The sequence below is a fragment of the Myotis nattereri genome (genome assembly GCF_964212035.1).
Source record: "Myotis nattereri genome assembly, chromosome: 11".
NCBI lineage: Eukaryota > Metazoa > Chordata > Mammalia > Chiroptera > Vespertilionidae > Myotis > Myotis nattereri.
The window spans coordinates 64,669,660-64,696,272 of NC_138086.1; the positions used below are offsets into that span (position 1 = coordinate 64,669,660).

The 26,613-nt window shown below is 62.8% G+C and overlaps 1 protein-coding gene across 2 annotated transcripts; it reads left to right on the top strand.

Annotated features, from left to right (window-relative positions):
* Nucleotides 1–2,920: 2,920 nt before the first annotated feature.
* Nucleotides 2,921–25,372, top strand: AQP1 (aquaporin 1 (Colton blood group)). 2 transcript variants are annotated; one of them, XM_081102204.1, is made up of 5 exons: nt 2,921–3,093; nt 3,348–3,533; nt 21,965–22,129; nt 22,476–22,556; nt 23,529–25,372. In XM_081102204.1, the coding sequence occupies exons 1-5, from the start codon at nt 3,010–3,012 to the stop codon at nt 23,706–23,708; spliced, it is 696 nt and encodes a 231-aa protein (XP_080958330.1). In that variant the 5' UTR covers nt 2,921–3,009; the 3' UTR covers nt 23,709–25,372. The 2 variants fall into 2 exon arrangements, with proteins under 2 accessions (XP_080958330.1, XP_080958329.1); XM_081102203.1 differs by lacking the exons at nt 2,921–3,093; nt 3,348–3,533 and adding an exon at nt 11,973–13,150.
* Nucleotides 25,373–26,613: the final 1,241 nt, after the last annotated feature.

The window sequence follows — 26,613 nt, forward strand, 5'->3', positions numbered from 1 at the left end:
ACGTGCTGTCCCCGTTCAGGTTGGTGCGAAGGGGAAGGTACAGGGCCTAGCACAGAGCGTGCACCCTGTCTGCCCCAGGAGACAGATGTTGGCTGTTTTGCCGGGAGCTGGATGGAGGGTGCGGGATGGGGCGGACCTAACTCCCTGAGAATCAAGGAGTGTGACCACGTGCATTGCTGTGACACAGAGACGCCATCTGGACTGTAGCCATGCCCCCGACCCCTGTGATCGGTCCTACTTTCCAAGCCCACCCCAATGGCAGCGCGTCCTCTCTGTTCCTCATCCCATGCCGGGCCCCGCGCTGCTCCTGAGCCCCTGGAGAAATGCCTTCCCCTCCCGTGGTCCCCGCCGGGCCCCCTCTGCCCTGGGCTCTGGCCCCTGCTGTAAAAGGAAATGATTGGATGAGATGGCCTACGCAGCTGGGCCCACGTTCTCATCAGTGACCACCCCTGGGACAGGGACCCACAGCACAGTGGTTGGCACTGTGTGCGGCACCCGATGGGCCAGTCACTCAATGTCCCACTTCCCAAGCGGGAAACTGAGTCTCAGATAGCCAGGTGCTCGCCTGGGGCCTGCAGGCTAAGAGATGGCAGATGCCAAGTTCTTCCTGCTTGCTCCCCTGCCGCCTGGGAGCCCCCAAGCAGGACGGGCAAGAGGGTGGGGCTTCCTGGAACCCCTCCTCTCCTATCTCCCCTTATTTCCTCCCGTCACCAGCCCAGGCCTGAGACTGCGGGGCTCCAGGAATATCTGAGTGTCCTGGTTTCTGCCCCGGGAGCTATTGTGTGGGAGCCCAGCCTTTCCTCCAATTCAGACCTCGCCCCGCAAGCAGCCTGGAGAGGATGGGTCAGAGCCTGTCTGGCCCTGCCCAGGGGAGCCTGGTCAACCCTCCAGCCCAGCGGCTCCAGCACCCACTCCCATTGCCCCAGCCCCAGCGGCTCCAGCACCCACTCCCATTGCCCCAGCCCCGGCGGCTCCAGCACCCACTCCCATTGCCCCAGCCCCAGCGGTTCCAGCACCCACTCCCATTGCCCCAGCCCCGGCGGCTCCAGCACCCACTCCCATTGCCCCAGCCCCAGAGGCTCCAGCACCCACTCCCATTGCCCCAGCCCCGGCAGCTCCAGCACCCACTCCCATTGCCCCAGCCCCAACCCCAGCGGTTCCAGCACCCACTCCCATTGCCCCAGCCCCTGCGGCTCCAGCACCCACTCCCATTGCCCCAGCCCCAACCCCAGCGGTTCCAGCACCCACTCCCATTGCCCCAGCCCCAGCGGCTCCAGCACCCACTCCCATTGTCCCAGCCCCAACCCCAGCGGCTCCAGCACCCACTCCCATTGCCCCAGCCCCAGCCCCAGCGGCTCCAGCACCCACTCCCATTGCCCCAGCCCCAGCCCCGGCGGCTCCAGCACCCACTCCCATTGCCCCAGCCCCAACCCCAGCAGCTCCAGCACCCACTCCCATTGTCCCAGCCCCAACCCCAGCGGCTCCAGCACCCACTCCCATTGCCCCAGCCCTAGCGGCTCCAGCACCCACTCCCATTGCCCCAGCCCCAGCCCCAGCGGCTCCAGCACCCACTCCCATTGCCCCAGCCCCGGCGGCTCCAGCACCCACTCCCATTGCCCCAGCCCCGGCGGCTCCAGCACCCACTCCCATTGCCCCAGCCCCAACCCCAGCGGTTCCAGCACCCACTCCCATTGCCCCAGCCGCAGCAGCTCCAGCACCCACTCCCATTGCCCCAGCCCCGGCGGCTCCAGCACCCACTCCCATTGCCCCAGCCCCAACCCCAGCGGCTCCAGCACCCACTCCCATTGCCCCAGCCCCAGCGGCTCCAGCACCCACTCCCATTGCCCCAGCCCCAGCCCCAGTGGCTCCAGCACCCACTCCCATGGCCCCAGCCCCAGCGGCCGTGGAATCCCAGACAGTGCCAACTGCTGTTTTCCTTCTTCCCCGCAAATGCACACACACCTTGTTTATGCCTCTTCTCCAAAGTCATCAGGGTTCTGTGTGTCCCTTTCATCATGAAGGAGGCTGGAAAGAGGGGTGCCCCGCGTCACCCTGGGAAGGATGAGTGAGGGAGGCTGAGAACCCAGCACCTGAGCGACCGGTGCTGTGCCCACCCGGCCCCGGCCCCCTTCAGGCTGAGATGACTCCCCTGTCGGCCTGTCCTAGGAACGTACCCACTCAAGAGCAGACGCTGCTGCTGGGGCAGTGAGTCCCGGGGCCTCGCAGCATGAGGTGGACCAAGCCTGTCCCCTCTGTCCTGGCTGTGGCTGTGCCCACGGTTACATTCAGAGGCTTGGTTGTCCGAACTCCCCCTTCAGCCCCAGTTCCACCCGCTGGTCTGGGTATGGAACTCCCTGAGGGCCAAGCCTCTGCACCCCCAGCCTGGGTGCTTCTTGAGGCAGGCAGGGCCCTGAGGGGAAGCAGAGATTCAGGCTGTGAAGATGGTCACGCAGGACATACTGGGCGTGGGGATGGTAAGTGGGCAGTGTGCCATCCCATCTCCACCAGCCCTCTCTGAGGGTCTGGGCCAGCCGTGGGGGGAGGGGAGTGAGGGGAGCACTCATACTGGGCGTGGGGATGGTAAGTGGGTGCTCCCATCACTCCCCTCCCGCCGTGGCTGGAAGCACACCCCATCCCATCTCTCCTTCTGCTTGGACTTTCCTCTCCCACAATGCCTCCCTTCCTTTACATAAACAAATCTGTCTGCCATGTCCCCTCCTCCAGGAAGCCTGTCCTGATTACTGGGAAGAGGTGGGGCTCTTCCGCTGCCCACAGATCCACCTCACCCCTTCCTGAGGCTCAGACCTGGGCCTCAGCCGCCCTCCCCTGAACACCCCGGGCCGCATGTGGCCCATCAGAGCTCCAGGCTTCCCTGGGTCATCGGGGGCACTTGAGCCAGCTAGTGTCTGGGCCAGTCAGTGGTGGAAAAATGGGCTCTGATGGGCGTTGACGGTGGGGCTGGCCCAAGCTGGACACTAGGGCTCTGTGTGATAAAAACTGTGACTTTCCATGAGGGCTACACCCCGCAGGCTCAGCCCTCCTCGTAGAAGGCCTGCCGTGCCCCTGAAACACGGCCTGCTTCTCACATCTCCGGTTAGTAATGTCTGCTTGATCACTCCCCCGGCCAGAATCAAGAGACTTTCTCCTGATCACAGGGAGCTGTCTCCACTATCACGGAGTAAGAGTTGCTAAATACTTCTCTTCCTTCTCACCATGGCTTCCAGGAAGCTCGGGTGGAAAGTGAGGCTCAATTCCTCACTCGCTGATATCCTGAGAAGATTCCTCCCTCTCTGTGTTTTCATTTTAATTATATTGTGACTGGGTGCTTTTTCTTTCATTTAATTTAGCCCCTTGCTGCTCAAAGTCCTGAGACCAGGGGTCCCGAGACCAGCGCCTGGGGCCGGTTAGAAATGCGGTATCTCAGTCTCCTTCCCAGACCCACGGAATCGGACTCTGTTGTGGCGAGATCCCCCGGGGATGCAAGTCCACATCACAAGCTGAGAAGCACCGGTGGAACCCTCTGGATAAAAAAGGTACCTAAAACGGGACCTGTCATGATTCTTCCCCCTCCCCCTCCCGCCCCCCCCCCCCGCCCCCCGCCACTGATTACCTAAGGAATTTCCTCGGCTGCTGCCCTGTCCGAGCCTGACCCGCCCCTTCCACCCAGCCCTGGCTTTGATTTGGGCCCCCAGGTCTGCTCTTGGGCAGGGCCTGGGCACCGAGGCTGTGGCGCGAGAGCCTTCTTGGGATGAGGCAGGTGGTGGGCATGCGCCCCAGGACAGGGGACGCTCAGGAGCCAGCTGTGTGCTCCCTCATGGACCAAGGCCATTCTCCTCTGGTGCTTTGCTCATGGCAGTGGCTGCTGCTGCCCATTCCTGGAGCACCACCAGGATGAGGCGGGAGCACAGAGGGTCTAGGAGACCTGGGGATAGCCCACCTGAGGGGTGGCAGTCCCTGCCAAAACGGGTCTTGTGTCCATGCTTCTGCTCCAAAGAGCTGTCCCTTGGGGTTGGGGAAGGTACGCTTGGGCTGTGGCCCCAAAGAGCAGCCCTGGGAAAGATGGCAGCATCACTGAGAAGTGACAGGTAAGGAGCAGCTCTCTGCCCATCTGAGCTGTCCCACGATGAGAAGATATGAGGTCCCCCCGGGGGGAGGATCTCACATTGGCATCACAGCCCCCGGGAAGGAACGGTGTCAAGGAGATTCCTGGGAGTGATGAGGTGCAATTTTAGGCAACCCTTGTGATCCCTTCAGATCCTGAGATTCTATGATTCAGAGTCCTGCCTCCTCCAGGAAGGCCTCTATGACTTTTTCCACCCTCACCAATCACCCCAGCTTATAACCCTGCCCGGACATCTCTCTGAATCCTTGTCTTTGTCTGGGACCCCCCACCAGCCTAGGAACCCAGGGCCTGAGTCTCCTCCGCTTCCCACTTGTCCTCGGCCTGGTGGGTGGGTTGAGCCAGAGATGCAGGCAGGCAGCTGACCCAGGCCCGGCGGGTCCCTCTTTCCCTGCTGGCTCTGATCCCAGGGCTTCTGGTCTCAGACATGGAGGGCTTGGGGAACAGCCTCGCCTGCCCCTAGGCTGCTGCCTGCGCTGTATTCCTTCTCCTTCAGGCCTGGGCAGAGGCAAGATCAATGTGAGTTCCAGACCCTCAGCCCAGCCCCTCCAGCCCTGGCCTTCAGAGGGCCCAGTGATGTCGGCCCCAGGGGCGGGGTAGTCTGCAGGGGGCGGTCTTGCCTTGCTCATGCAGTCAGCCCTTCCCTACTGGGGTAGTTGAGACTGGTTCGCTGTGTAGGGCATTGAAGAAGCCACGTTAGCTCAGGGCCTCAGTTTACCTTTGTGCAATAGGGTCTTAATGACGGGAGGCCTGCTGTCCTAATGCTCTAGCACCTGGGAGTCCAACCCTGGTGACAGGAAGGCCCTGGAGGAGGTGGCGTGGGCCTGTGAGTTGGCTTCCCAGGGCTGGTGGGCAGCCCTGCAGAGCAATAGCAGAAAGCAGGAGGTGTGTGCTGGGCTGAGCTGCTGGCGCTGGAGGCTGGGCACAGGGTCGCTGGGGCCATGTCATCATTTTCTCATTAGGCAGGACAGCGATCCGCCTGTGCCATGATCTCGCGCTCTGTGGGCTCCAGGAATGTTGGCTTCACATGAATAGAATCCCCAGACCGAGCCACAGAGGAGGGGTCTCCAGGGGGTGGGGGACAAGGGCAGTGCTGCCCACCCTTCCTCTCACCCTCTTGGGCTCACCGCACCAGCCCCAGTGCGTGGCATGGCAACATCCTAGGAAGCCACAGGTGGCCTTGCTGTCGCTGCTCCGTGGGTGCCCAGCACACCCTCCTGACACTGGCGGGTGGGCCGGCAGGTGGCTCATTCTGCTCACCGTTGACACCTTTCCTGAGTGTCCGCACACTGAGCCTGCTCCCTCTGCTGTGATCAGCCCAGGGCCAGTCCCTGTCCCCAACCCCACCCAGGGCGGGGGTCCCATCTGGAGATGAAGAGAGCCCAGGACACACATAGCAATAGACAGAGCATTCCGCAGCGAGGAACCATGAAGCCCCGCCGATTCAGAGATGCCCGCTGCATAACTCTTGCCCACAGCTCCTCCCTCCCCCATTGAAGTTCAGCTCCATGACAAGGAGGTGAAATGCGGGAGGCCCCAGATGATGTGCCAGAGAGACCGTGCAGAGGCCTGGGCTCAGGGTCCCGGCAGCACATGGCAGAGGGTTAGGAGGTGCAGGGGATCATGGCCACGATGCACGTCACTACTCTGTGTGCTTGCATGTATGTGTATGTGTTTGGGCATGTGCACCTGTGTTTTTATGTGTATATACACATGTACATGCATGCGATGTGTTATAGAGGCAGTCAGTGTATGTGCATTGCATGCATGTAATATATGCACTGTTCATGCCCACGTGTATGTGTGTGTAAGCATATGCCATGTGTGTATGCGCACATGGGAGCCCATGCACTGTTGGGTGGAGGAAGGGGCAACCAGGCCTGTACTGAGGTACCCTGGCCAGGGGTGACTTGGCGAGGGCTGGTGAGAGAGATGGGGGACTCGTGATCAAGGAGGAGAGGGTGGGGACACACCCAGCCCAGGAGTACGCGCTCCGTGTAGAGGGTCAGGGTGAGCTGTCTCCCGCCCACCTTGCCATCAGGCCAGCCACAGTGGGGCGGTGGCCGGGGGGTGGTCAGGGCCACAGTATGACTGTCACTTTGCTTTCGTGGGCCTCTTGCTCCACAAAACAATATTGAGAACTAATTTGGCTGCAGGGTTGGGATAACACGGATATATTGATCCTGGAGGTGAGCAGTGAGAACAGCCACCGCCAGTGACAGAGGGACTTCCCTTCAGGGACTCGGAGCAGTTCTGCCGTAGGGCCTGGGCGGGAGGTGGGGCTGCACCCCGCCGGGCACCTGTGCCACTGGAAAGCCCTGTGAAGCAACCTGCCGGTCCCAACGCAGGGCCCAGAGGAGGCAAGGATGGCCCAGCACAGGTGACGGGACCAAGGTGTGGCCAGGGCCAAGAAAGACGCAGTGAGAAGGGCAGAGGCAGGGAGACCCACAGGGCGCAGTGAGGCAAGGGGTGGGGGTGGGGGCAGGTGGCATGGGAGAGGGAGCCCAGTCCCCACCTGCAGGACTTGCTCAGGACACCTGGACACGCCCTCTGGGGCCACGGGCCCAGGTGAGCCGTGGGCTGGGACGGGCAGGGAGCATTGGAAACCTCAGGGGGCGAGCAGAGGCCAGGAGCCAGGGGTGGGGGGTGGGGGGGGGCGCCCTGCAGTGTTGCTGGGGGATTGACTGCCTCTGCGCTGGCTCGGTTCCTGCTGGGAGGCACAGAGGTCAGGCTTGGGGGCCTCGGGGAGTAGAAGGCCGGCTCCCCCACAGATACTTTCTGGCTGTGCGGGGCCTCTTGGTTTTGGTGGAGTCCTTGCTGGAGATGGAGGAGGTGGCCTGTTGTCTTCAGAGACAGGGGCAGGGAGAGCCTGGGCATGGCTGGCAGACCTGGATCCCAGCCCTGCCTCTATCCTGACCCCTTAAAGGACCCCAGGCCTGTCACCTGGCCTCTCTGAGCCTCAGTTTCCCCATGAGCCAAACGAGGGCACCAGAGCCAATGCTATCTGACCCCCTTCTCCCAATCTGATGCTTTATGATCTAACAAGGCAGACAGGAGACTTTGAGGGCCCAGGGTGGGAGGGGCTGGGGCGTGGAGAGCAGAGGGAGCAGCTATGTGGCAGCCAGGTGGGGGCAGGGGAAGTGCTGTGTGTGTGTGTGGGGGGGGTGGGGGGGTGGGGGGGGTGGGTGTGTGCACGCCTGGGGTGAGGAAATGATCCGAAATCACTTACACGCACAATGACTTCCCTTCCAGGGCCTGCAGCACAGAGGCCATCCCCACCCACCCATCCCTGGCCCCCAAGGGTGTGGCTGGCAGCCTCGCACAAATGCCACCACCAGCAGTTTCTGGAAGTGAGGGATGCCGCCTTCCTGGCCTGGCACCCTTCTCACGGGCAGGGCAGGGCTGGGAAACCGTGACCTCACTCCCTCTTGGCGGACCTCCTCTGTGCAGGCAGAGCGGGGGTAGGCGGGTGGCCCTGTGCTCCCAGTGCCTCATGCAGGCAGAGCGGGGGTAGGCGGGTGGCCCTGTGCTCCCAGTGCCTCATGCAGGCCCAGGTGCCCAGCCTGACTGTGGACCCTGTGGACATGGTGGTCAAACTCTCGTAGTCCCAGCTGGACTGGGCAGAGCTTTCCTGTCCTATCTTTCCAGCTTCTCTTCTAGGGCATCAGGTCGGGGTCCAATGCTGGAGAATTGCCAAACCTCAGAATAGAAAACCCTGCCTCTCCGACGTAGGTTTGACATTGTCCCTCCCCTCTGCATCCCCCCCCTCGCCCCCCGCCCCACCATAAGCCTCGATATTGCTCAGGGCAGTCAGGGTTGGGGGGAGGGTGGCGGGAGAAGTGAACTAGAGGTGATGACTTAGAAAATGGCTAAATTGTTCCCCTGGTGAATCACTGGTGGCCCACTAAATCCGGTTTTGATTGATTTAGGGGGGATCGTGTGACGCCTACATGGCCAGGAGTTATCTGTCAGGCAGGGAGGAATTCGCAGGCTTTGAGAGGTGGGTGCTGTGGCCTTGGGGGGAGTCAGAGAACAGATGCTTCCCACATCAGCCCCCCCACGCCCGCCCCGCCCCACCCTGTGCTCAGCGCTGCTGGGCGCACAGCCTCACCCCGTGGGGCCGTGAGGGGACAGCTCACCCTCATGACTGTGGTGCTGCCGTGGAGGAGGGACCAGGGGAGCCTGGGGCAGGTGGGAAGGAGGAGGAGGTGTGCACCCCATCATCCAGGGGCAGTAGGCCTGGTGGCACAGGAACTGGGCCCCTGTCTGGGGTCAGGAAGCCTTGAGGCCTGGGCCGAGGAGTGTGAGGGGATGTCCTGTATCCTTCTTGGTCTCTGCTCTGGGCCTGTGTCCCTCCTCCCGTCCCCTGGAAGGCGACGGCCCTGCCTCACAGGAAGGCTGGGTCCACGCTGGTGCCAAAGCCCCAGTTGGACCCCTGCTTCCCGTAGGGTCGGGGAGGGAGCCAGGGCCCCCGGGTCCTAGATCCAGGTCAGGGGAGGGTGGTCGTGAGCGCCCTGTGCAGGGGCCGAGCTGGGAGGCGGCAGGGGCTCCTCTGGGAGGGCGTCCTCTGATGCACACGCCTCTCCAGGACCCCCAGGGACCGACCCTCCCTCAGTGCTCTCTGCCTCGACTCAGGGAAGCCTGAGAGCCTCTGGAAAAGTCGTCCGAGCTGCTGGTGAGCCGACGGTGCCCAGCGGTCACGGCCAGTCGGCTGTCTGAGTCTCCTCCCGCCCCAAACGCCATCTTCCCCGTGGTCCCCCTGGAGGCGGTGAAGTCATTGTTTCCCGCGGCCCAGCCTGCGTGGGCCGCCCCTGCCTGGCCCGTGGGGGGGTGATTCCCCTCTGCCCTGTGACAACCAGGCCACCCCCGTGGGCGCCTCCTCCCCACGCGGCCCGAGCTCCAGCTCCTTAGCCAGCATCTGAGGCTCGTGCGCCCACCTCGGCCCAAGCCTGAGGCGCTCCCACGGTCCCGGTGGGGACAGAGCCCAGACTGTGGTGGGAACAGCCAGCTCTGGCGGGAACTCGGGTCTTGCCGGGCGCGTCAGGAATAAGGCACATCTGGAAAAGCGTTTGTCCGGAACGTTGCTCTAACAGGGCCCCGAGGTGCCCTCAAGCCTGAGTGGCCTCAAGCCCCGCCCTGGGGTGAGGGGCAGCCCCCCTTATTTAGCCTGGCTCAGGCCCGGGGGCTCTGGAGGCTGGGCCTGGGCCGCGGTCCACGTCCATGGGAGGGACACGGAGCTGCCGGCTCAGACCCTGCGGGAGGAGGCGCCAGGGGGAGGCCGGGCCCTGCTCCGAGCCCAGCTCCCAGGCTAGCAGGTCTGCAGGGCGGACTCTGGCCTCTCCCACTTCTCTGTGTCCACTCTTAGCCCCCTGCTTCCTTCCCATCCACCCTACCGTCCGGTCATTATTCAGGCAAGTTGAGGTGGTCCCTTCACTCACCCCTCACCATCCTGGTGCCTCTGGGGCCTGGACCCCCAGCCGTGTCCTTGTTCCTGGGGTTGCCTCTGGTAACCGGGCCCATCGGGGCCCTTCCGACAGGCAGGCAGAGAGCAGACGTGGGCTCTGGGAACCAGGGGTCCTGAGTTCCAGTCCCGGCTCTGCCATTCGGGCAAGTCACTCGGCACCTGAGCCTCCCAGGGCTGTGCAGACGGCCCTCAGCTCGATGCTGCTTCCCTCCCTCCCCCTCTTGTTGGCCCAGATGTGTGGCAAGAAGGTGGAGGAGGGGTTTGGGTCCTTCCGGGGTCTGGGGCTCCAGTAGGAGAGCTTTCTCTTTTCCCATGGACATAGGTCACGGACACAGAGGCCCCTCTGCATTGTGGGAGATGAGGTGGGCTTTATGTTGGAGAGGCGTGTGTTTTAATGGCACTTTCTGGAGGCGTCAATGCCTGAGCCCACAGGAATGAGTTTCATGGTGGCCCTTAGGGTGGAAAGCATGCTGGCCCAGGGAGGAGGAGGGGGGAACGCGGGGTGGCTGGGGCATTGCCCCGAGGGCCTCCGTTTATCACCCCGAGATTGGTGGGTACCTAACTGGCCCAGACAAAAGTGCTTTGCCTACCTACTCCGGGGACCCTCCTGCCCTGCTCCAGAAGGACACGGGCCTCTGCCAAGGTGCCCTCCACAGCCACACGCTCTGTCACCCAGGTGCCCACACGGAGCCTGCAGGCTCACGGGCTAGGACGCCAGCCTTGGGAGGACGGCGCTGGGCTGTGTGGTCCGGAGCCGCCTCCCAGCGCCCAGGACAGCGTCGGGCATGTGGCATGCACCCAGTAAAGGTTTGGTGGGTAAATGAGTAAGTCCCAGGCGACTCTCACCTCGTGCACGGTGGCACCTCCTGTGTCCTCAGCTGCCTGGATCCTGCCCTGGCCCATGGGCACTGTCACAGAAGCTGGGACAGGCACGGGCCCCGAGGCGCCGAGTCCCATCTCTGCTGTGCAGTCCCCGAACTCCAGCCCGGGTCAAGAGGCCCCCGCGGGCCTGGTGCCAGCTCTCCATGCCACCTTCACGCCCTCCGGCTGGGACCCTGTCCCTGCAGTGTCAGAACCCACCCCTGCACCCTCGCAGGGCAGGGACGGGTGTGGCCCTGTCGGGACCTGGGAGCAGGAGGGAAGAGGAGGAGGGTATGTGTCTTAGAGGACATTGAGGGGAGAGGGTCCCGCTCCAGACCCCCCTGGCTGGGGGCGCCCAGCACGCCTCCGGAGCCTGGTCTGAGGGGAAGCAGGGCCAGGCCCCTGGAGCCCGGGCGTGGGGGATCTCAGGGCTGTGGACCCAGGGCCAGGGCAAGAGGGAGCCTCCGGGCTGCGGAGAGCCGAGCCAGTGCTGCCCGGAGTGACCGATGTGGAGGAGGTTCTGGAAGTGGCCCCAGTAGGCCGGTGCTCTCTCTTCTCTCTCTCTCTCTCTCTCTCTCTCTCTCTCTCTCTCTCTCTCTCTCTCTCTCTGTCTCTGATAGTTAATAGGGTACAGGTTACCTCTGGCCTCCGCTGCTGGGTCTCTCTGAGCAGACAGGACCCGCCGGCCACCACGCTGACTTCGCCTCGTGCCCACTCCGTCCTGTGCTTGCAGGCACTTGGTGCACTGGGGTAGACGCTCCCCCCACCTCCTCCCCCAGCAGGCTTCCTCCCAGCAAACACCAGCCTGACCCCTGGTGGCTCATTGCTGGGGCCGGGAAGGAGGGTGGCCAGGGGAGGGGCCTGCTGTCTTCTCTGCAGATGGCCCCTGGACAGGCGGCACCAGACCCACACGCTCACTCCTGCCCCGCCCCCGGTACCTGCAGAACTCGGGGAAGTCCTTCCCTCACTGGGCCTCAGTTTCCCACCTATAAAATGGGGACAAGCCACCACTCACACACAGGGTGGCCTGGGGCAGGCAGGAGGCGGAAGAGGCCAGGCACGGGCTCTCTCCTGGGCCAGGCCTCCGGGCTCAGGGCTTGGGCTCGGCCTGGCCCTCCTCCACACACGAAGGGGCAGCAGCTCAGTGCGTTGTCTGTTTCCTCCTCCCACCTCCCGCTCCTGGCACATCTCCCCCTTTTCGCTCTGGTCTCTGGGCCCAGTCGGGTCTCCCCTCTTTCAGCCGGTCTCACCCCTGGGCACGCTCTTCGTCTCTCCTCTTTCTCCCTGGCCCGCGTCACTGCCTGCCTGGGGATCTCTGTCTTTCATTTCCATTCTTGTGATGACTCTACTTCTCTCTTAGTGTGTCTTTCTCTCTCTGCAGGGCTGTGTCCGCTCCCCTTCCCTCCCCGTCTGTCTGTCCTCCTTCCTCACTCTCCCCTCCTCCCCTTTCCCTCCTGGCTTCCAGTCTTGCCTCTGTCTCCTGTGGTTCTGCCCCTGAATCACTGCTGGGAATTGCCCCAGAAGCTTGAAGCCTCCCGGAGTGGGGGCACCCAGCCCCCTCACCTCTCTCGGGCCTGCCCTTGGCCCCAGAGCGGGGCTGGTCCGCAGACAGCTCTCAGACTTCTGATGTCTTGGTGCCCCCTTGGCTGAGGTCTGGCGGTGTGCCTGGGGCTCTGGGACATCCCTGAGGTGACATCCAGTGGCCAGCCCGGGACTGGGGTGCAGGAGGCCCAGGCTGCCCCTCCGGATGCCTGGACACATGGATTCCAGACTAACGCCAGTCTGGGGTGGGATGGGGATGCCAGACCAGCAGAGTCATGGTGCCCGCCTCCAGGGAGGGCAATGTCCACCCTCCAGGTCCAGCCTGCTCAACGCACCCCCCACTTCTGGAGTGCCTGGCTCTTGCCCTTGGGCACCCCCTAAGCTTTGCACACAGGGCGGGGACACCTGGATTTCTGCAGCCCCCTGAGTGGGGCCCACTTGGAGGAATTTCCCAAAGCCTATTAGCAGTGGCAGCCTCCTGCCTGCCTCCTCGTCTGGGCAGGGCGGAGGGCGGAGGGAGAGAGGCAGGGAGGGGTGAGAGGAGGAAGGGAAAAAAGTTGGCAGGCCAACAGCAGAGCTGTGTCTGCATCCATCGCCGAGAGGAGGCCCGTGCGGTGTGGGGCGGGCCAGGAGCAGGAGAGGCCTTCCTCCCTTTGTGCTCCCCCTCCTCTCCTCCCCCGGGGGCCCTATAAATAGGCCCAGCCCGGGCTGTGGCTCAGCCCTCAGAGGGAGTCAGGCACCAGGCAGCGGTCTCCAGCCAAGCCCCCGCCAGCATGGCCAGCGAGTTCAAGAAGAAGCTCTTCTGGAGGGCAGTGGTGGCCGAGTTCCTGGCCATGACCCTCTTCATCGTCATCAGCATCGGCTCTGCCCTGGGCTTCAACTTCCCGCTGAAGAACAACCAGACGTCAGGTGCGGCCCAGGACAATGTGAAGGTGTCCCTGGCCTTCGGGCTGAGCATCGCCACGATGGCCCAGAGCGTGGGCCACATCAGCGGCGCCCACCTCAACCCAGCGGTCACCCTGGGGCTGCTGCTCAGCTGCCAGATCAGCGTCCTCCGGGCCGTCCTGTACATCATCGCCCAGTGTGTGGGGGCCATCGTCGCCACCGCCATCCTCTCGGGCATCACCTCTTCCCTGCCCGGCAACTCCCTGGGCAGCAATGCGGTGAGTAGGGTCGGCTTTCGAGTGGTGCTGACATGGCCTCGGTCTCATCCTCCGCCCATTGTGCAGATGGGGACACTGAGGAGCAGGGAGGACAAGAGGTGGCCGGAGATCACGCAGAGTTGGGGCTGGAACTCAGTTCTGCACGCAGCCCAGAGCTGGCTTCCTGCCGGGCACTGGGAAGCTGAGGCCCCGAGAATAACAGTCTTGCCAACGTCCCCTGAGGTCATCTATTGTGGGGACCGAGCCCTGGAGGCAGCTAGTGTTGGGCCAGCAGCTCCTCACCTCTGGCCTGTGGGTTCTGGCCCCTCAGCCCTGCCTGTGCAGCCAGCTCCCTGCTCCTGCAGCCTGGACGCTGGGACAGTCAGCCCCTGTCTTCAGCACCCCCAAACCAGGGGCCCAGCAGCCAGGTCTACAGGGGTGTGGGCAGTGGAGCCCCTCCTGGGGGACCCACTGATCTCCAGGGAGCCCCACAGGTCTCCAGACAGACTGCCTTCAGGAAACCCCCTCCCGCTCCTCTGGCCCCAGGAATGGGAGAGGCTGGGGGCCGAGAAGGCTTTCTGGGCTGTTGGCAGGTGGTGCTCCTGGATCGTAGGGCGGGACAGGCAGAGACCTCTTGCCTCGGGTCTGCGCTTCACGCTGTGGCTGGGCACTGGGAGGTGTGGCCTGGGTGTCTCTGTGTGTGGACGGGTGATACACGTGGATGGCGGCATGGGGCTGGAGTGAGCGTAAGCCGCGCGCTCCCGTGTGTGTGTGTGTGTGTGTGTGTGTGTGTGTGTGTGTGAGCATGTTAGTGGGCTGTGTGAGCCTGGGTGGGGTGAGGGGGTCCCCGCCTGTGCCTTCTGCTCCTGGCTTGAGTCGGGCGTGGGCTAGGGGCACTAATGATGAGCAGATGTTGGCAACTGGGTGGCAGCTGCTGAAAAGAATTCCTCGCGGGCGCTTAGCACAGCTAATTGGCCTTTGGCCGCCGCCGCCCGCTGTCGCAGACCTGGGCTTTTCCAGACCCCGAGCCAAGTGCATACTCAGGCCCCGCTTGGGCCACAGCAGGGGGTGCTTTGGCCCGAGAGGCTGACTGAGGCTTGAAAGATGTTGAGGAGCACGGAGGGGGGACGTGGGGGGTGCTCTCCCGGGGCGGGGAGAGGCCAAGGAGCAGAGAGGAGGAATTAGATCTCGTGCGGAGAGAGGAGGCTGGCGGGCCCTGGGCAGGGCGGCGGGTGTGGGGACGGTGAGAGATGGCACTGGGTGGTGACTGGGGCTGTCCTCGGGCTTCCCCGCCAATGTTCAGCCCCGAGGTAGGATCTGTGCAGAGGGCAGCGCACAGCCCTGCCCAGGGGATTAGCGTTTGTGTCACAGTGACACCTCGCCCAGCCCTCGAGAGAGAGCCGGTGCTGCTCAGCCCAAGGTTAAAGATTAGCCCTGCAGCTGGAGTTTAGACTTTAGTCAGGAAGGCACGGCCGGGAGGGTGTAAGGGCCACGGCCCTCCGGCCTCAGCCTCTCCGGTGGGGGCAGAGCCAGGCCACCTCAGGGAGTGCCCTTCTGGGCAGGGGGGTTCACACTGGAGCTCAGCCGGCATGATGGGCTCAGGGAGTGGTCCCCCGAGGGGAGGAGTCTCGTCCCCAGGTTTCCCAGCCCCTCCTGACCCTCCCTCTCCAGGGACAGGCGGGACAGGCGGGACAGGCGGGACAGGCTTTGGTCCCTCCGCCACAGTGTGCCAGGCAGATGCCATCTGACCTGGCCACACCGTGCTCCAGTGTCTCGTCCCGTTTCTGATCTCCACTTTCCAGAGTCACCCTAATACCTGGGCTGGGCAGGTGGTAGGCAGGCTGTAGGAGGAGGAAGGGGCGGCCTCATTGGGGGGCCTGCCCTGGGCTGGGGGGCAGTCCTATCTGCTGCTAACTTGCTGCGTTTCCTTGGAGCCCAGGGCCCTGAGGCTGCACGAGGGCACCTAGGTGTCTGATAGCTCTTGCCACGCCCGCACTTCCCGCAAGCTCGCTGTGGGCTGGCGGTTATCACCCTGCCCAGGGCTGGGGGAGGCCCCAGGGGCCGAGCTGGACATGCGTGTGCTGAGCATTGTGGTGGGGCCCAGGCACTGGCCCGTCCACCTGCTGGAAACAGTGTCTCCCACCCGCCAAGGGGGCCTGTCAGACACTGGACCTGGGATCCGATGGGACCGGGAGTGTGTGTGTGTGGTGGGGTGGCCTGAAGGCCTCAAGAAGCACAGAGACCAGTTTACAAAGCTGGTAGTTTACTCTTTCCTCCAGACCCTGCGGGGGGGGGGGGGGGATCCCCTTGGGCCCTGGGCCGCACCCAAACCCAAGCCTGGGTGGAGCCAGTCATTGGCATGGAGATTTCCAAGGAAAATAGGGGAAAAAGTGGCAGGAAGTGGTTGGGGTGAGTCAGGGGATGTCCCCCGGGGACATGGCCCAGAGAACTTTCTCCCCACTGAGTGAGGGCTCAGGGTACGCCCTGGAGGGACCACGGGCCTGTCCAGCCTGCAGGACTCCCGGCCCCTCTCGGCTGGTTCTAAGGGTCAAACTCCAATTTTGGCCCAGGTGAGAGGCTCGGAGGTGTGGGTGGGGGGTGGTGGTGCCCCGCCCGCTCTTGCCAGAGCTCAGCCACTGTTACCCGGAGTGACTCCACGCAAAGGCCTTGCCCCTTGCCCGATGGCCCTGGACCCCGTCTGAGAAATGGGCACAGAGCAGGGCGTGGCTGGGCTCTGGATGTAGAAGGTGCTGTCCTGAGCACTCCGGCTCCTTTGACTCTCCCCTCGGCTGTCTCACCTCGGCTGCCTGCACTCAGGGCCAGGGCTGCTGCAGGCTGGTGCGGGCTGAGTCAGCTGCCTCCCTGCCCCGGGGAAGCCCACGGTCTGGGCGAGATAAGCCCCGTGCACAGCTGCCCGTGATATGAGGCAGGCGGCAGGTGTGATAAGAGGTGTCAGGGTGGCCAGGGAACTTCTGACCTACGGGGAGGGGAGGGCCAGGCAGGCTTCAGGGAGGAGGTGCCATATGAGCTCAGTGAGGAGACCCCGCTAGGGAAGGGCTTCCAGCATAGGCTAGGGGTCAGGGAGAGGTCATGGCCTGGGAGTTGTGGGCGGTGGCTGGGCTGGGGTCCTGGCAGGAGGGTGGGCTCTGGAGGATGGTGAGGGCTCAGGTTCAGGCCAGGGTCTGACTGGGCCCTAGAGGGGCCGGGATTCCTGGCCATCCCAGAGCCTGCGATGTCAGCCCCTTAGGGGGCTCAGGCAGAGCACAAACTCCGCTCTTTGGGGGTCTCTCTTAGCCCCGCCGATTCAGGGCTTGACTGCCTTTGCCTGCTGCATCCGAGGCCAGACCTCAGCCCTAAACCTGCCTCTTCTCTGGTTTCCCGGGCCTGTTTCCCCAACCACAGAGTGAGAAGCCCCTATGCCACCACCTCTTCCAGAGTTGGGGACCACTCCTGCCTCCTCCAGAGCCGGCGGTGGGCTGGGGAAAGGGAGGCCAGAATTTCCCAAGGACCCTGTCTGCCGGCCTGCACAGGGGCTGGGCGGGGCGGGCTGGCTGGTGGTGCCACAGCTGGGCCCTGTAATTACTGTTTCCAGCCCTGCCCCGATGAGGGGGAGGCAGGGAGCAGGCCTGCGGTGGAGACTTCCCTCCCCACGGACCTCTGAGGCTGCTTACCCCGCCCCCCCCCCCCCCCCCCCCCCCCCGCCGCCCCCAGCCTCTCGCAGCCGCGCTGGCCCCAGGTTGCCCGCCTGACTCCTGCCCGGGCCAGGCTCGCGGGGAAACCCGCATCGGAAGGGGTGCAGCTCTGAGACGGCGCCTCGGTCCGAGGGGACGCACCTTGCCCTGCCTCCCCAGGTCACAGCCCCCCTCTCCCACCTCGCAGGCCTCCCCAACCTGGCCTCCGACCCAGACAGTGCGCCCTGCTTTCTCTAGGGCTCTACCCAGCGGGTGTCCTTCAGCATCCGACCAGGGGCTCTCCCCAGGCAGCGCGCATGTGCCCCTGCCCGCCCCTGGCATAGGAAGCCCCGTTTCTTACAGGCAGAGCCTCCCGGGGGGCCTGGTCCCCATCCTCTGGAGGAGCCAGTGGCCGGGGCTGAGCCACACACCTGTGGGTGTGGCAGGGAAATGTCACGGCCAGGGTCCCCTTGGCGGGGCCTCTCCCAGGGCCCAGAGGGGCTCCTTGCCCACAGTGCTGCCCAGTGGGGTGAGCACATCCGAGGCTGAACCCACCTCAGAAGATGGTGGAAGAGGCCGGAAATGAGCAGTTCCTTCGCGTGCCTGAAACCCACCGCCAGGAAACTGTCCGCTCAGTACGGAGGATTTTGTTTTAATTGGCAGAGGCTGTCTCCCAGCCAGTGAGCGCCTGCCATCAGGGCCCTGCAAGGAGGCTCTGCCCGGCAGCCGGCTGGAGGGGCACCTGGCCTGTGGGCACAGCAGGGCGGGCAGAGGTCCTGTGACGGGCTCTGCACCGGAGGGTCTCGGAGGCGGGGGTCCACGTCGGGAAGGGAGGGGTCCTGGAGTATCTGAGCCAAGGCCCCCGTTTTCCTAAGTGGACACGCTTAAGCTGCACCAACACATGCACTCACAGACACACACATGCACACCCCACATGCACACACACACACGTACACACACACTCACCCCCTACATGTACACACACACTCACACACACATACACACACTCATACACACACGCACACCCCCACACGCACACACGCACATGTACACACACACTCACCCCCCTACACGTACACACACACTCACACACATACATACACTCATACACACACTCACCCCCCCACACGCACACACACACATACACCCCCATGCGCACACTTACACACACGCACACACACATGCACACATGCACACACATGCACTCACACACACTCCCCCAACGCCGACACTCACACACACGTACACACACGCGCGCGCACACCCCCCACACATGCACCCCACACACGCACACACACATGTGCACACACACTCACCCCCCCACATACATACACACGTACACACACACATACACGCACTCACACACACTCACACACATGCACACACATGCACACACACATACACACACTCTCACTGGTACATGGCACAGGGGGCACACGCACGTGGGTGTGGGGCAATTCTCAAGTCTGGGTGGCTCCACTCAGGCCTTGGGATGCAGAGGGTGGGGCGGGGCTCCTCAATGGAGCCTCTTCCTCTGCCGCAGGGCAGGGGCTGCCAGGAGGGAGGGAGGGAGGGAGGGAGGGAGGCAGGAGGAAGCCATTGCTTTGTGTATTGTTTCTTGTCAGGAAGATGGAATGGCTTCTGCAAGTAAATAAAGGGCCTTCTGAAACCTGCTCTCCCTCACTCGAGGGGCCTCCTTCCCGTCTCCTCCCTGCTCCCAGCCAGTGGGGGCGCCTTTGTGTGGGTGTGCGACACACAGGGACACACACGGCGACACCCCCAGCCATGCCACCCAGCATGGCCGTCCAGAGCCACGTGCTAACGGAGCCCGCCTCAGTGAGCCGGGACCCGGGCGGTGGGGGTGCTCAGAGTCGGTGGCACCCACGGCCAATGTACAGCAGGTGTGTCTGAATGTTCCGCGTGGGCTGGAAAAGTGTATATTCTCAAATTTGGGGGTGCAGGGGTTGACATATTCTCCTTAAATCAAGCACATTCACACACGGATGCCCATGGAGGGGTACACGGGGCCCTGTGAGGCCCCCAGGGTGAGTGCTGTGCCTTGGGGGCAGCCTTGCTGTCTCCCGTCCCCTGCTCTTCTAGGGAAGATGCTCAGAGCCCCAGCAGGCCTGGCTCGGAGCCCCCAGGTGTGGGGTGCCAGCGTCCAGGCCAAGTAGGGGGCCCGGGCCTCGGAAGTTACCTTGGTCAGCTTGCCCATGGGCAGGAGAAAGAGTTTGAGGCTCATTGCTTGGAGAGGTCAGCCCTGTGTCACTCTGGTGCCAGGACACACTGGCAGCTAAAGAACCATCTCCTGCAGGCTCCTCAGTCCAAACTGGGAGCAGCCGGTCCCTTGGCCTGGCCTGAGGCAACCAGCGCCTTGGCCTGTGCGTGTGCATGTGGGAGGCACAGACCCGGGGCAAGGATCCTGGCTGTGCTGCCTCCTCCCTGAGCCTCAGCTTCCCCACCCACCGTCATACAGGGCCCTTGCACTGACCGCCCGCAAGGCCCCCGGAAGCTGACAACTGGCCAGTGGTCCCCCAGCTGGAAAGCAAATAAACCTTCCTTGGGGGCCAGAGAGCTTCCCGGATCCGCTGCCTCAGGAGGGGGCAGTTCTAGATAATTAGCATCCTCACCACTTACGTAAACCACACAGCGAGTGTCCCCTCCAAGGGCGGGGCAGGGGCTGGGAAACCTCCCGCCCTGCCCTCACTGAGCTCTCAGCCGGGGTGGGGGTGGGCACCCCCATAGGAGGCAGGAGGTTTGGGCAGTTCAGTGAGGGCCAGGAGGGGTAACCACAGGAGCTGACCCCGGCCAGGGACCTGGGAAGACTTCTTGGAGCTGGGGGGGGGGGGGGGCGGTGTCCGAATGCGCTTGAGAGTCGGCTGCGGTGGGCTTGGTATGCACACTCGCATCTTTCGGGGCTTCGCATGGGCGGCGTGGGTTATTCTGTTATTTACACTCGCATGCACAAACTGTTACTTTCCTTGGCGGCCTTCATCAGCCCTGGGCTGGGCGAAAGGGCCTGGGATGTGCAAACATGTATTTTTCTCCATAACAAGTGACCACAACTGGGATTGGCTGTATTTTTAATTGTTTCCAATTTAATGGGTTGTAAATAGTAACATATGTTTAGAACTTTTACCCGCTCTTTCCTGGACATCAAGTTTCAACAGACCTTTCCCTACCCCTTCCAGTTCTGAATCATCAAGTTTTTCCAGATGTCAGTCACACCAGGGCAATGGCAGTCCAAGGAGAGGTGGTCAGTAGACAGTGAAGCAATCAGGGGAGGCTTCCTGGTGGTGGTGGTGGTGGTGGTGGTAATCGGTTTTGGGAGAGGAAGATCATCAACCCATGTCGCTCTGGCAGTCAGGTTCTGAGGGGTCTGGGCAGTCAGGAAGGGACATCCTAGAGATCCCAGGGCAGGCGGCCCATTCCTGTGGACTCAAGAGGGCAGGGCATGGCACCAGTCCCTGCTCACTTTGCATGAAAAGTGGTGCCTCTGGGGAGAGCAGGGGCTGGGATGCTCAGACCTGGTGAAGAACCAGGGGAGGAGATTAGCTCATCCAGGCCACATCTGTGAGAGCGGCGGGTGTGGATGGGGGAGTATGAGGCAGGAGCCACTTAGAGCAAAGGCTCCATTAATCAGCGTGGAAGGGCTGGTTTCAGGCCTCCGGCCAGCTAGCAATTAGGCCGACCCTGGAGAGCGGAGGAGAGGCAGGAGGGGGAGGAGCCTGAGCGTCCTGGGCGCTCAGACACTGAGGGCAGTGGCAGGTGTGAGGGTGATGGGCATTGGTACAAGCGGCCCTGCCTCACCAGCCTGGCATCCATGGAGCCTGTTTCAGCACCAGGCAGGCCTCCCTCCTGTCTCCACACCCCTGCACCGCAGGGCCCTTCCCTCCTGCCTGTCCCAGGCCTGGGACAAGAGGAAAAGGAACCAGAAAAAGCCACAACTCTCCTGATCCAAATGCCCCGGGACAGCCCCCCTGGCCTTGGATCTAGGTTATAGACGGGGAAACTGAGGACCAGAGAAGCCAGGTCATGGTCACGGCGTCAGCGAGTCGGGAGCACAGAGGGCTCGCTGAGCAGGGCTGCAGCGAGGGGCAGGGATGTGAGTCACTCCCTGTGACCCAGGGCTGCAGACAAAGGCGGGAAGAGAATTGTTCTCGTGAGACGCCCTCACTGTGAGGCTGAGAAAACTTCTGGAGGGAGGAGAAGCGCCCCCCACCTAGGATTCTGCAAAGTGCCCGGCTACCTGGGAGACACCTCCTCCCCTCAGGGCGGAACTTCACGTTTAGGCTTCGTTGGACACACCAGCCCTGCCTGGGAGATGGCAGCCTATGCGGCCACATCCGGGCATCTTTGTGGGTGGGCCTGTGCTGATGTGGCCCAGCCTCTCTGTGTGGGCACCTGGTCCTGAGACCCGCCCCCTGGGGGCAGGGCAGGGGCTCCTGGGGAAGGGTCTCCCTCGTGCAGCCGCAGGGGGCGGGCTCTGGTGACCTCACAGCAGCTCCCATTCCTTTCCTTTTCCATGAGTCATGTTACTAAAAGCGGCCCAGGGGCAAGTGACAGCTAGATGTGGTGGTGGTGGTGCCAGGGGTGGGGGGTGGGGGGTGCCTATGTGGCCAGAGAGAGGGAAGGGGCTGGACCAGGAGGGAGAGGGAGGGGCAGGCAGGGAATGCACGGCCAAGAAGTGGGAGAGAGTCTCTGGATCAGGGGAGACAGACAGAGGTGGGGAAGGAGACAGGCACAAAAGACAGAGGCACAGAGGGAGCTGGGCTGGCTGAGGAGGACCCTCCCAGCTTTGGGAGTTTTAGATGCAGCCAGGGATGGGGTAGAATGTTCTGGACTTTTGGGTAAAAAGCAATGTCTCCAGCTGAGCCCTCCCACCCATTTGCAGTCATTCCTATGACTGTTGCTGAGTGTCCCTTACCATCTCCTCCCATGCCTGGGCCTCGCCCCAGACCTCCCTGGCCTCTGGGCAGGTACCAGGCAGGGCCCAGCTGGTGCCTCCTCAACAGGAGTGAGAGGAACAAGGCCTGGTGCCCACTACCAGCTGTGTGTGCTTGGGGCGGGCCCAGCCCCTCTGGGCCAAGCCAGGGGTGATGTGGTGGGCTCTCAGTACCCACCTGCCCTGCTCACGGAACCTCGCTGTCCCTGTCCCCTACAGCTGGCCTCCGGCGTGAACGCGGGCCAGGGCCTGGGCATCGAGATCATCGCCACCCTGCAGCTGGTGCTGTGCGTGCTGGCCACCACCGACCGGAGGCGCCGTGACCTGGGGGGCTCAGCCCCCCTCGCCATAGGCCTCTCTGTGGCCTTGGGACACCTGCTGGCGGTGAGTGGGGGCCTTCCCCTGGAGGGTGGGGGTGGAGAGGGCAGGGCCAGGCAGGGGCTGTCGGGGTGCCCTGTCATGGGTAATGGAAGGGACCCAGACTGGGCTCTTTCTGTGGGGCTATCAGCTCTTTAGGCCTTGGCGGGCTGGAGGTGGGGGAGGGAAGAGGGGGGACGAGGGAGGATGGTAGGGAGGCAGGTTCTGCCCAGGAGAGGGAAGGGCAGGGGCCTCCTGACCATCTTTCTGGTGCTGATTGCCACCTGTCTGTCTTTTCTCTGTCATTTTTCCCCTCTCCCCTTGTCTGTTTCTCTATCTTCCCTCCCTCTGCCCACGTCCTTCCCCTTCACAGATCGACTACACAGGCTGCAGCATTAACCCTGCCCGGTCCTTCGGCTCATCGGTGATCAGTAACAACTTCCAGGACCACTGGGTAAGGGCTGAGGGCTGCCCGAGGAGGTGGGGGAGAGGCTTCGGTGCCTGCGGAAGTCCGACCCCACCCTGTGGCAGCTTCTCCCAGCGCAGAGGCTCTGGGAGGAGCCAGGGCCGAGGGGACCAGGACACAGAGCTGAGATGGGGAGCCCGTGGGGCCAGGCCTGGAACAGCGAGGGCTGGGGTGCCTCCCAGCTCAGCCAGCAGCACGGCCGAGAGTCAGGCCCGAGTCCTGGCTCTGCCACTTTCCAACTGAGCATGACCTGGGCAGGCTGCTGGCCTCTCCAAGCCTACTTCCTGAGCTGTGAAGCTGGGGTGCGGCAGCACCCCCTACCCACAAGGGGGGACAACTGGCCTCATCGCCTGCAAGCTGAGCTCAGCATGGGGTCGGTGCTCCATGGATTTAGCTGTTCTTACTGTTGGTGTGCTTTAAAAAAATATGTTTTTATTGTTTTTTAGAGAGAGAGGAAGAGAGAGGGAGAGAGAGATAGAAACATTGATGAGAGAGAAACATTGATTGGCTGCCTCCTGCATGCCCCCTACTGGGGATGGAGCTCATAACCCAGGTATGTGCCCTGACCGGGAATCGATCCATGACTTCCTGGTCCATACATCAATGCTCAATCACCGAGCCACACCGGCCGGGCACGTTGGTGTTTCTGTTCCAGGCCAGCCTTTACCCAACTAGCCTCTGTGACCCTCTGCAGCTGGGCGGGGCAGTGGCCACCCTCAGAAAGGGGCTGAGCTGGGCCACACGGAGGCCGGGGGGTGCCCACTACCACTGTCCGGGCTCGGGCCAGATGTGGGGGGCACTGGAATCAGGATGTTGGGGTGCAGCACTGACACAGGTGGGAGAGACCCCCTCAGTGGGTGGTGGGGCGGGGAGCTCAGGGACAGCATCCCAGGCGCGGGGCCGGTCCGTAGCGCCCGAAGGCTGCCCGGCGCCCTCTGAGCACACCTGCTCTGCTCCTAGGTGTTCTGGGTGGGGCCGTTCATCGGGGCCGCGCTTGCCGTGCTCATCTACGACTTCATCCTGGCCCCGCGCAGCAGCGACCTCACAGACCGCATGAAGGTGTGCACCAGCGGCCAGGTGGAGGAGTACGACCTGGATGGCGAAGACATCCACTCCAGGGTGGAGATGAAGCCCAAATAGAGGGCCTGGCCCGCGCACTCACCTGGGGACCGGGGCAGGGGCGGGCGGAGGGCGGGGCGGGGGAAACCCATATTGTAGACACTCTGACGAGCTGGCCAAAGTTTCTTGCCAAAGACCCGCGGGACTTGCGTGGCCAAGCCTGATTTGGGCTGTTTCTATCACTTTCTTCCTCTTTCTCTCTTTCCTGGCCTTGGGGCTTCCTGGAGACCAAGACTCCCCACTCGTCCACTCCCTTGAGGTCACAGAGGAGGTGAAAGAGAGGGACCCACCCTCAGAGTGTGACAGGGGGTGTGCCAGAAAGCCCCTCACCCCACGACAGCTCACCAGCTCACCTGCCACACGTGCCTGGGCCCGCGCTATCATCGTGGTTTTTTGCGCCTTCGGGCGTGGCCTTCTCCTGTAACTTGCACTTTGCCCCCAGGGGTGTTTCGCAGGGAAAGAGACCCCAGGAGGGGCGGGTCAGGTGCAAGCAGTGATCAGCTTTGCCCGTGCACTTCGCCTTGCTCCCAGGGCGCCCGTCTGAGAGCGGCAGGGACAGAGAGAGCTCCGTGGCCCGAGGCCCCTCTCTGGGGGTCTGTGAGTGTAGACACGCTGTGGGCTCCGGAAGATGTTGTCTGCACCAGCGTCTTCCACTCGCGCTGGGTCCTTTCCCCCAGCACAGAGGCAGCAAGGACGCATGCGTGTTTCCAAGCAGCGAGCAGCAGTCAGTCCTGCCGCTGCAATCGGACAGGGCCTGCTGCTGCCCAGTGAAGGGCATTTAGGGGTCAAGGAGGAACACCCACGTTTCCTCGCTGAGTTTTAGTTGGTCTTGTCCACCTATCACTGCACCATCTTGACCATTGTTTGGTTCTCCGCTTCCTCCTGCCAGAGGAGGCACAGGTCGCTGTTACACAAGGGTGTGTTTATGAAAGGACAGTCTGGGGACAGATGTGGCTCAGCCCACGGCAGCAGATACCCTTGCTGATCGTGAGGGGCGAGGAGAGGCTTGGCCCTGGTGCTGAGCTCCTGGCTGGAGGCGTGCAGGGAGCTGGGTGACCTGCACAGGCTCCCGTGTGACCCAGGCCCCAGCCTTCCCTCCTCACTTACCTGGAGGGAGGGTCGGCCTTGACCTGATGAAGGACCTACGGCTGCAGCCCAAGTACATACAGTTCAGAGCACAGGGTCTGTTTCAGGGGCAGCCATCTACACAGTCCATCCAATTCCACCAGGGCCAGAGCAGGTCCCCCAGGTGCCCATAGCCGCGATGGTGACAAAACCGAGACCCCATACCCAGGTATCTAGAAGCAGGAGGCCTTCACAGTCCCCGAGCCCATCTGCACGCTCTTTCCCATCCCCTAGCAGGGACTTCCAGCCCACCTTACTGATAAGGGAACTGAGGCCCAAGGTCCCACAGCTAGGTCCTGATTTGCCCAGGCCTATCAGCCAAGGCCAGTCTCTGGCTACTACCTGGCCCATGAGCCTGGCCCCTCTCACCCCCGGCTTCTCAGTTTCGGCCTGGCCAGGGGGCTGAGGGTTGTGCTGGAGGGGAGAAGGGGGCAGACCCACCCCCTGCCTGTCTTTGCTGCTGTTCACCAGGCCCTGCTTCTGCCTGCTCTGCATATGTCTCTTGGGAATTGGAATTTCATTGTATGTTAAGAAAATAAAGGAAAATGACTTCTAATGTCATCCAGGCTTCCTGCGGTTTTCTTTCATCACCGGGTTTCCACAAAAGATCTCCGGGTCTGGGAGGAGAGAGGGACGCTCACAGGAGGCCCTGCCTGCCCGCCTGCCCCAGGACCCCTGGTCTCAGGGGTGGACACAACCCCAGCCTCAGGGACACAGGGTCCTGCCCCTGATAGGGCCCGTGTTTTATTCTAGCACATGAAGGGGTGGGGAGCAGCAGGACTGAAGTGTGACAGGCCCATTAGCCTCTCTGCCCTCCTCCTAGCAGGACCCAGGGAGCACCAGGGACTGCCCAGGTGTCCCTCCTTGTTCCTTCATTCATATTTCTGACCCTACCCACCCCTGTGCTGGGTACTGGGGCCCAAGGCTCAGTCCCCTGGGGGAGGCAGACCCACGCAGCTGAGCTGAGCGGGGTGAGCACCAGGCACAGGCAATGACCCTGCAGAAGCTCAGAGGGAGACAGCTCAGGTCAGGAGCTCTGTGGGCACCTCCATCCCGAATCACGAGCCACATCCACTGAGAATGGGCATTTTCCCAGGAGGGTCTGTGGCTTTGGTTAGAAAAGAGAGGTCAGGGTGGATTGGCCTCTGCCTGGAGGGGACCAGCAGCTGGGAAAGGACCCCTCTGTCTGGCCCTTTCCCTGTCCCCATGCAGCCCAAGGCCAGCGCGGGCTGGAAAAGGCCCTGTGTCCCACCCAGGCCTCTTGAACTGACAAAATCCCTCCCCACTCATGGCTTCCCCTGCAGTGGGGCGGGAGGGGGCGTGGAAGGGGGGGACATGGCAGGTATGCGTGTCTTGATTCAACATGGGGCTGTGTGGGCTCGAAGAGGGACACATTGACGTCTGTGGATGGCTCAAAGCAGCCATTTGCCACTTGGCCCCAAGGGCCATGATGCCTTTGGGGGAATTGGTAGATGCCTTCTCAGTCCCCACTATGTGCCCTGGCCACCCCCACCTCAACCCCTGCTCTTCCTGGACCAGCCCTGGCCACTCCAGGGCAGAAACTTTCTTATTGATGGCTTAGTTATAACTTCTAGAATCCTAGTGCTATGAGGGTACTTACTATTTATAAGAAACTTCCCTGGGACCTCACATACAGTCTTCCTAATCTTTATAACATCCCTGCAAGGTAGAGATGGCCACCCCCATTTACAGAGAATGCTGAGGCCCCTGAAGATGAAATGCTTTGCCCAAGGTCTTACAAAAGGCTGCTGCCAGAATTGGGATTTGAACCTGCCCTCTC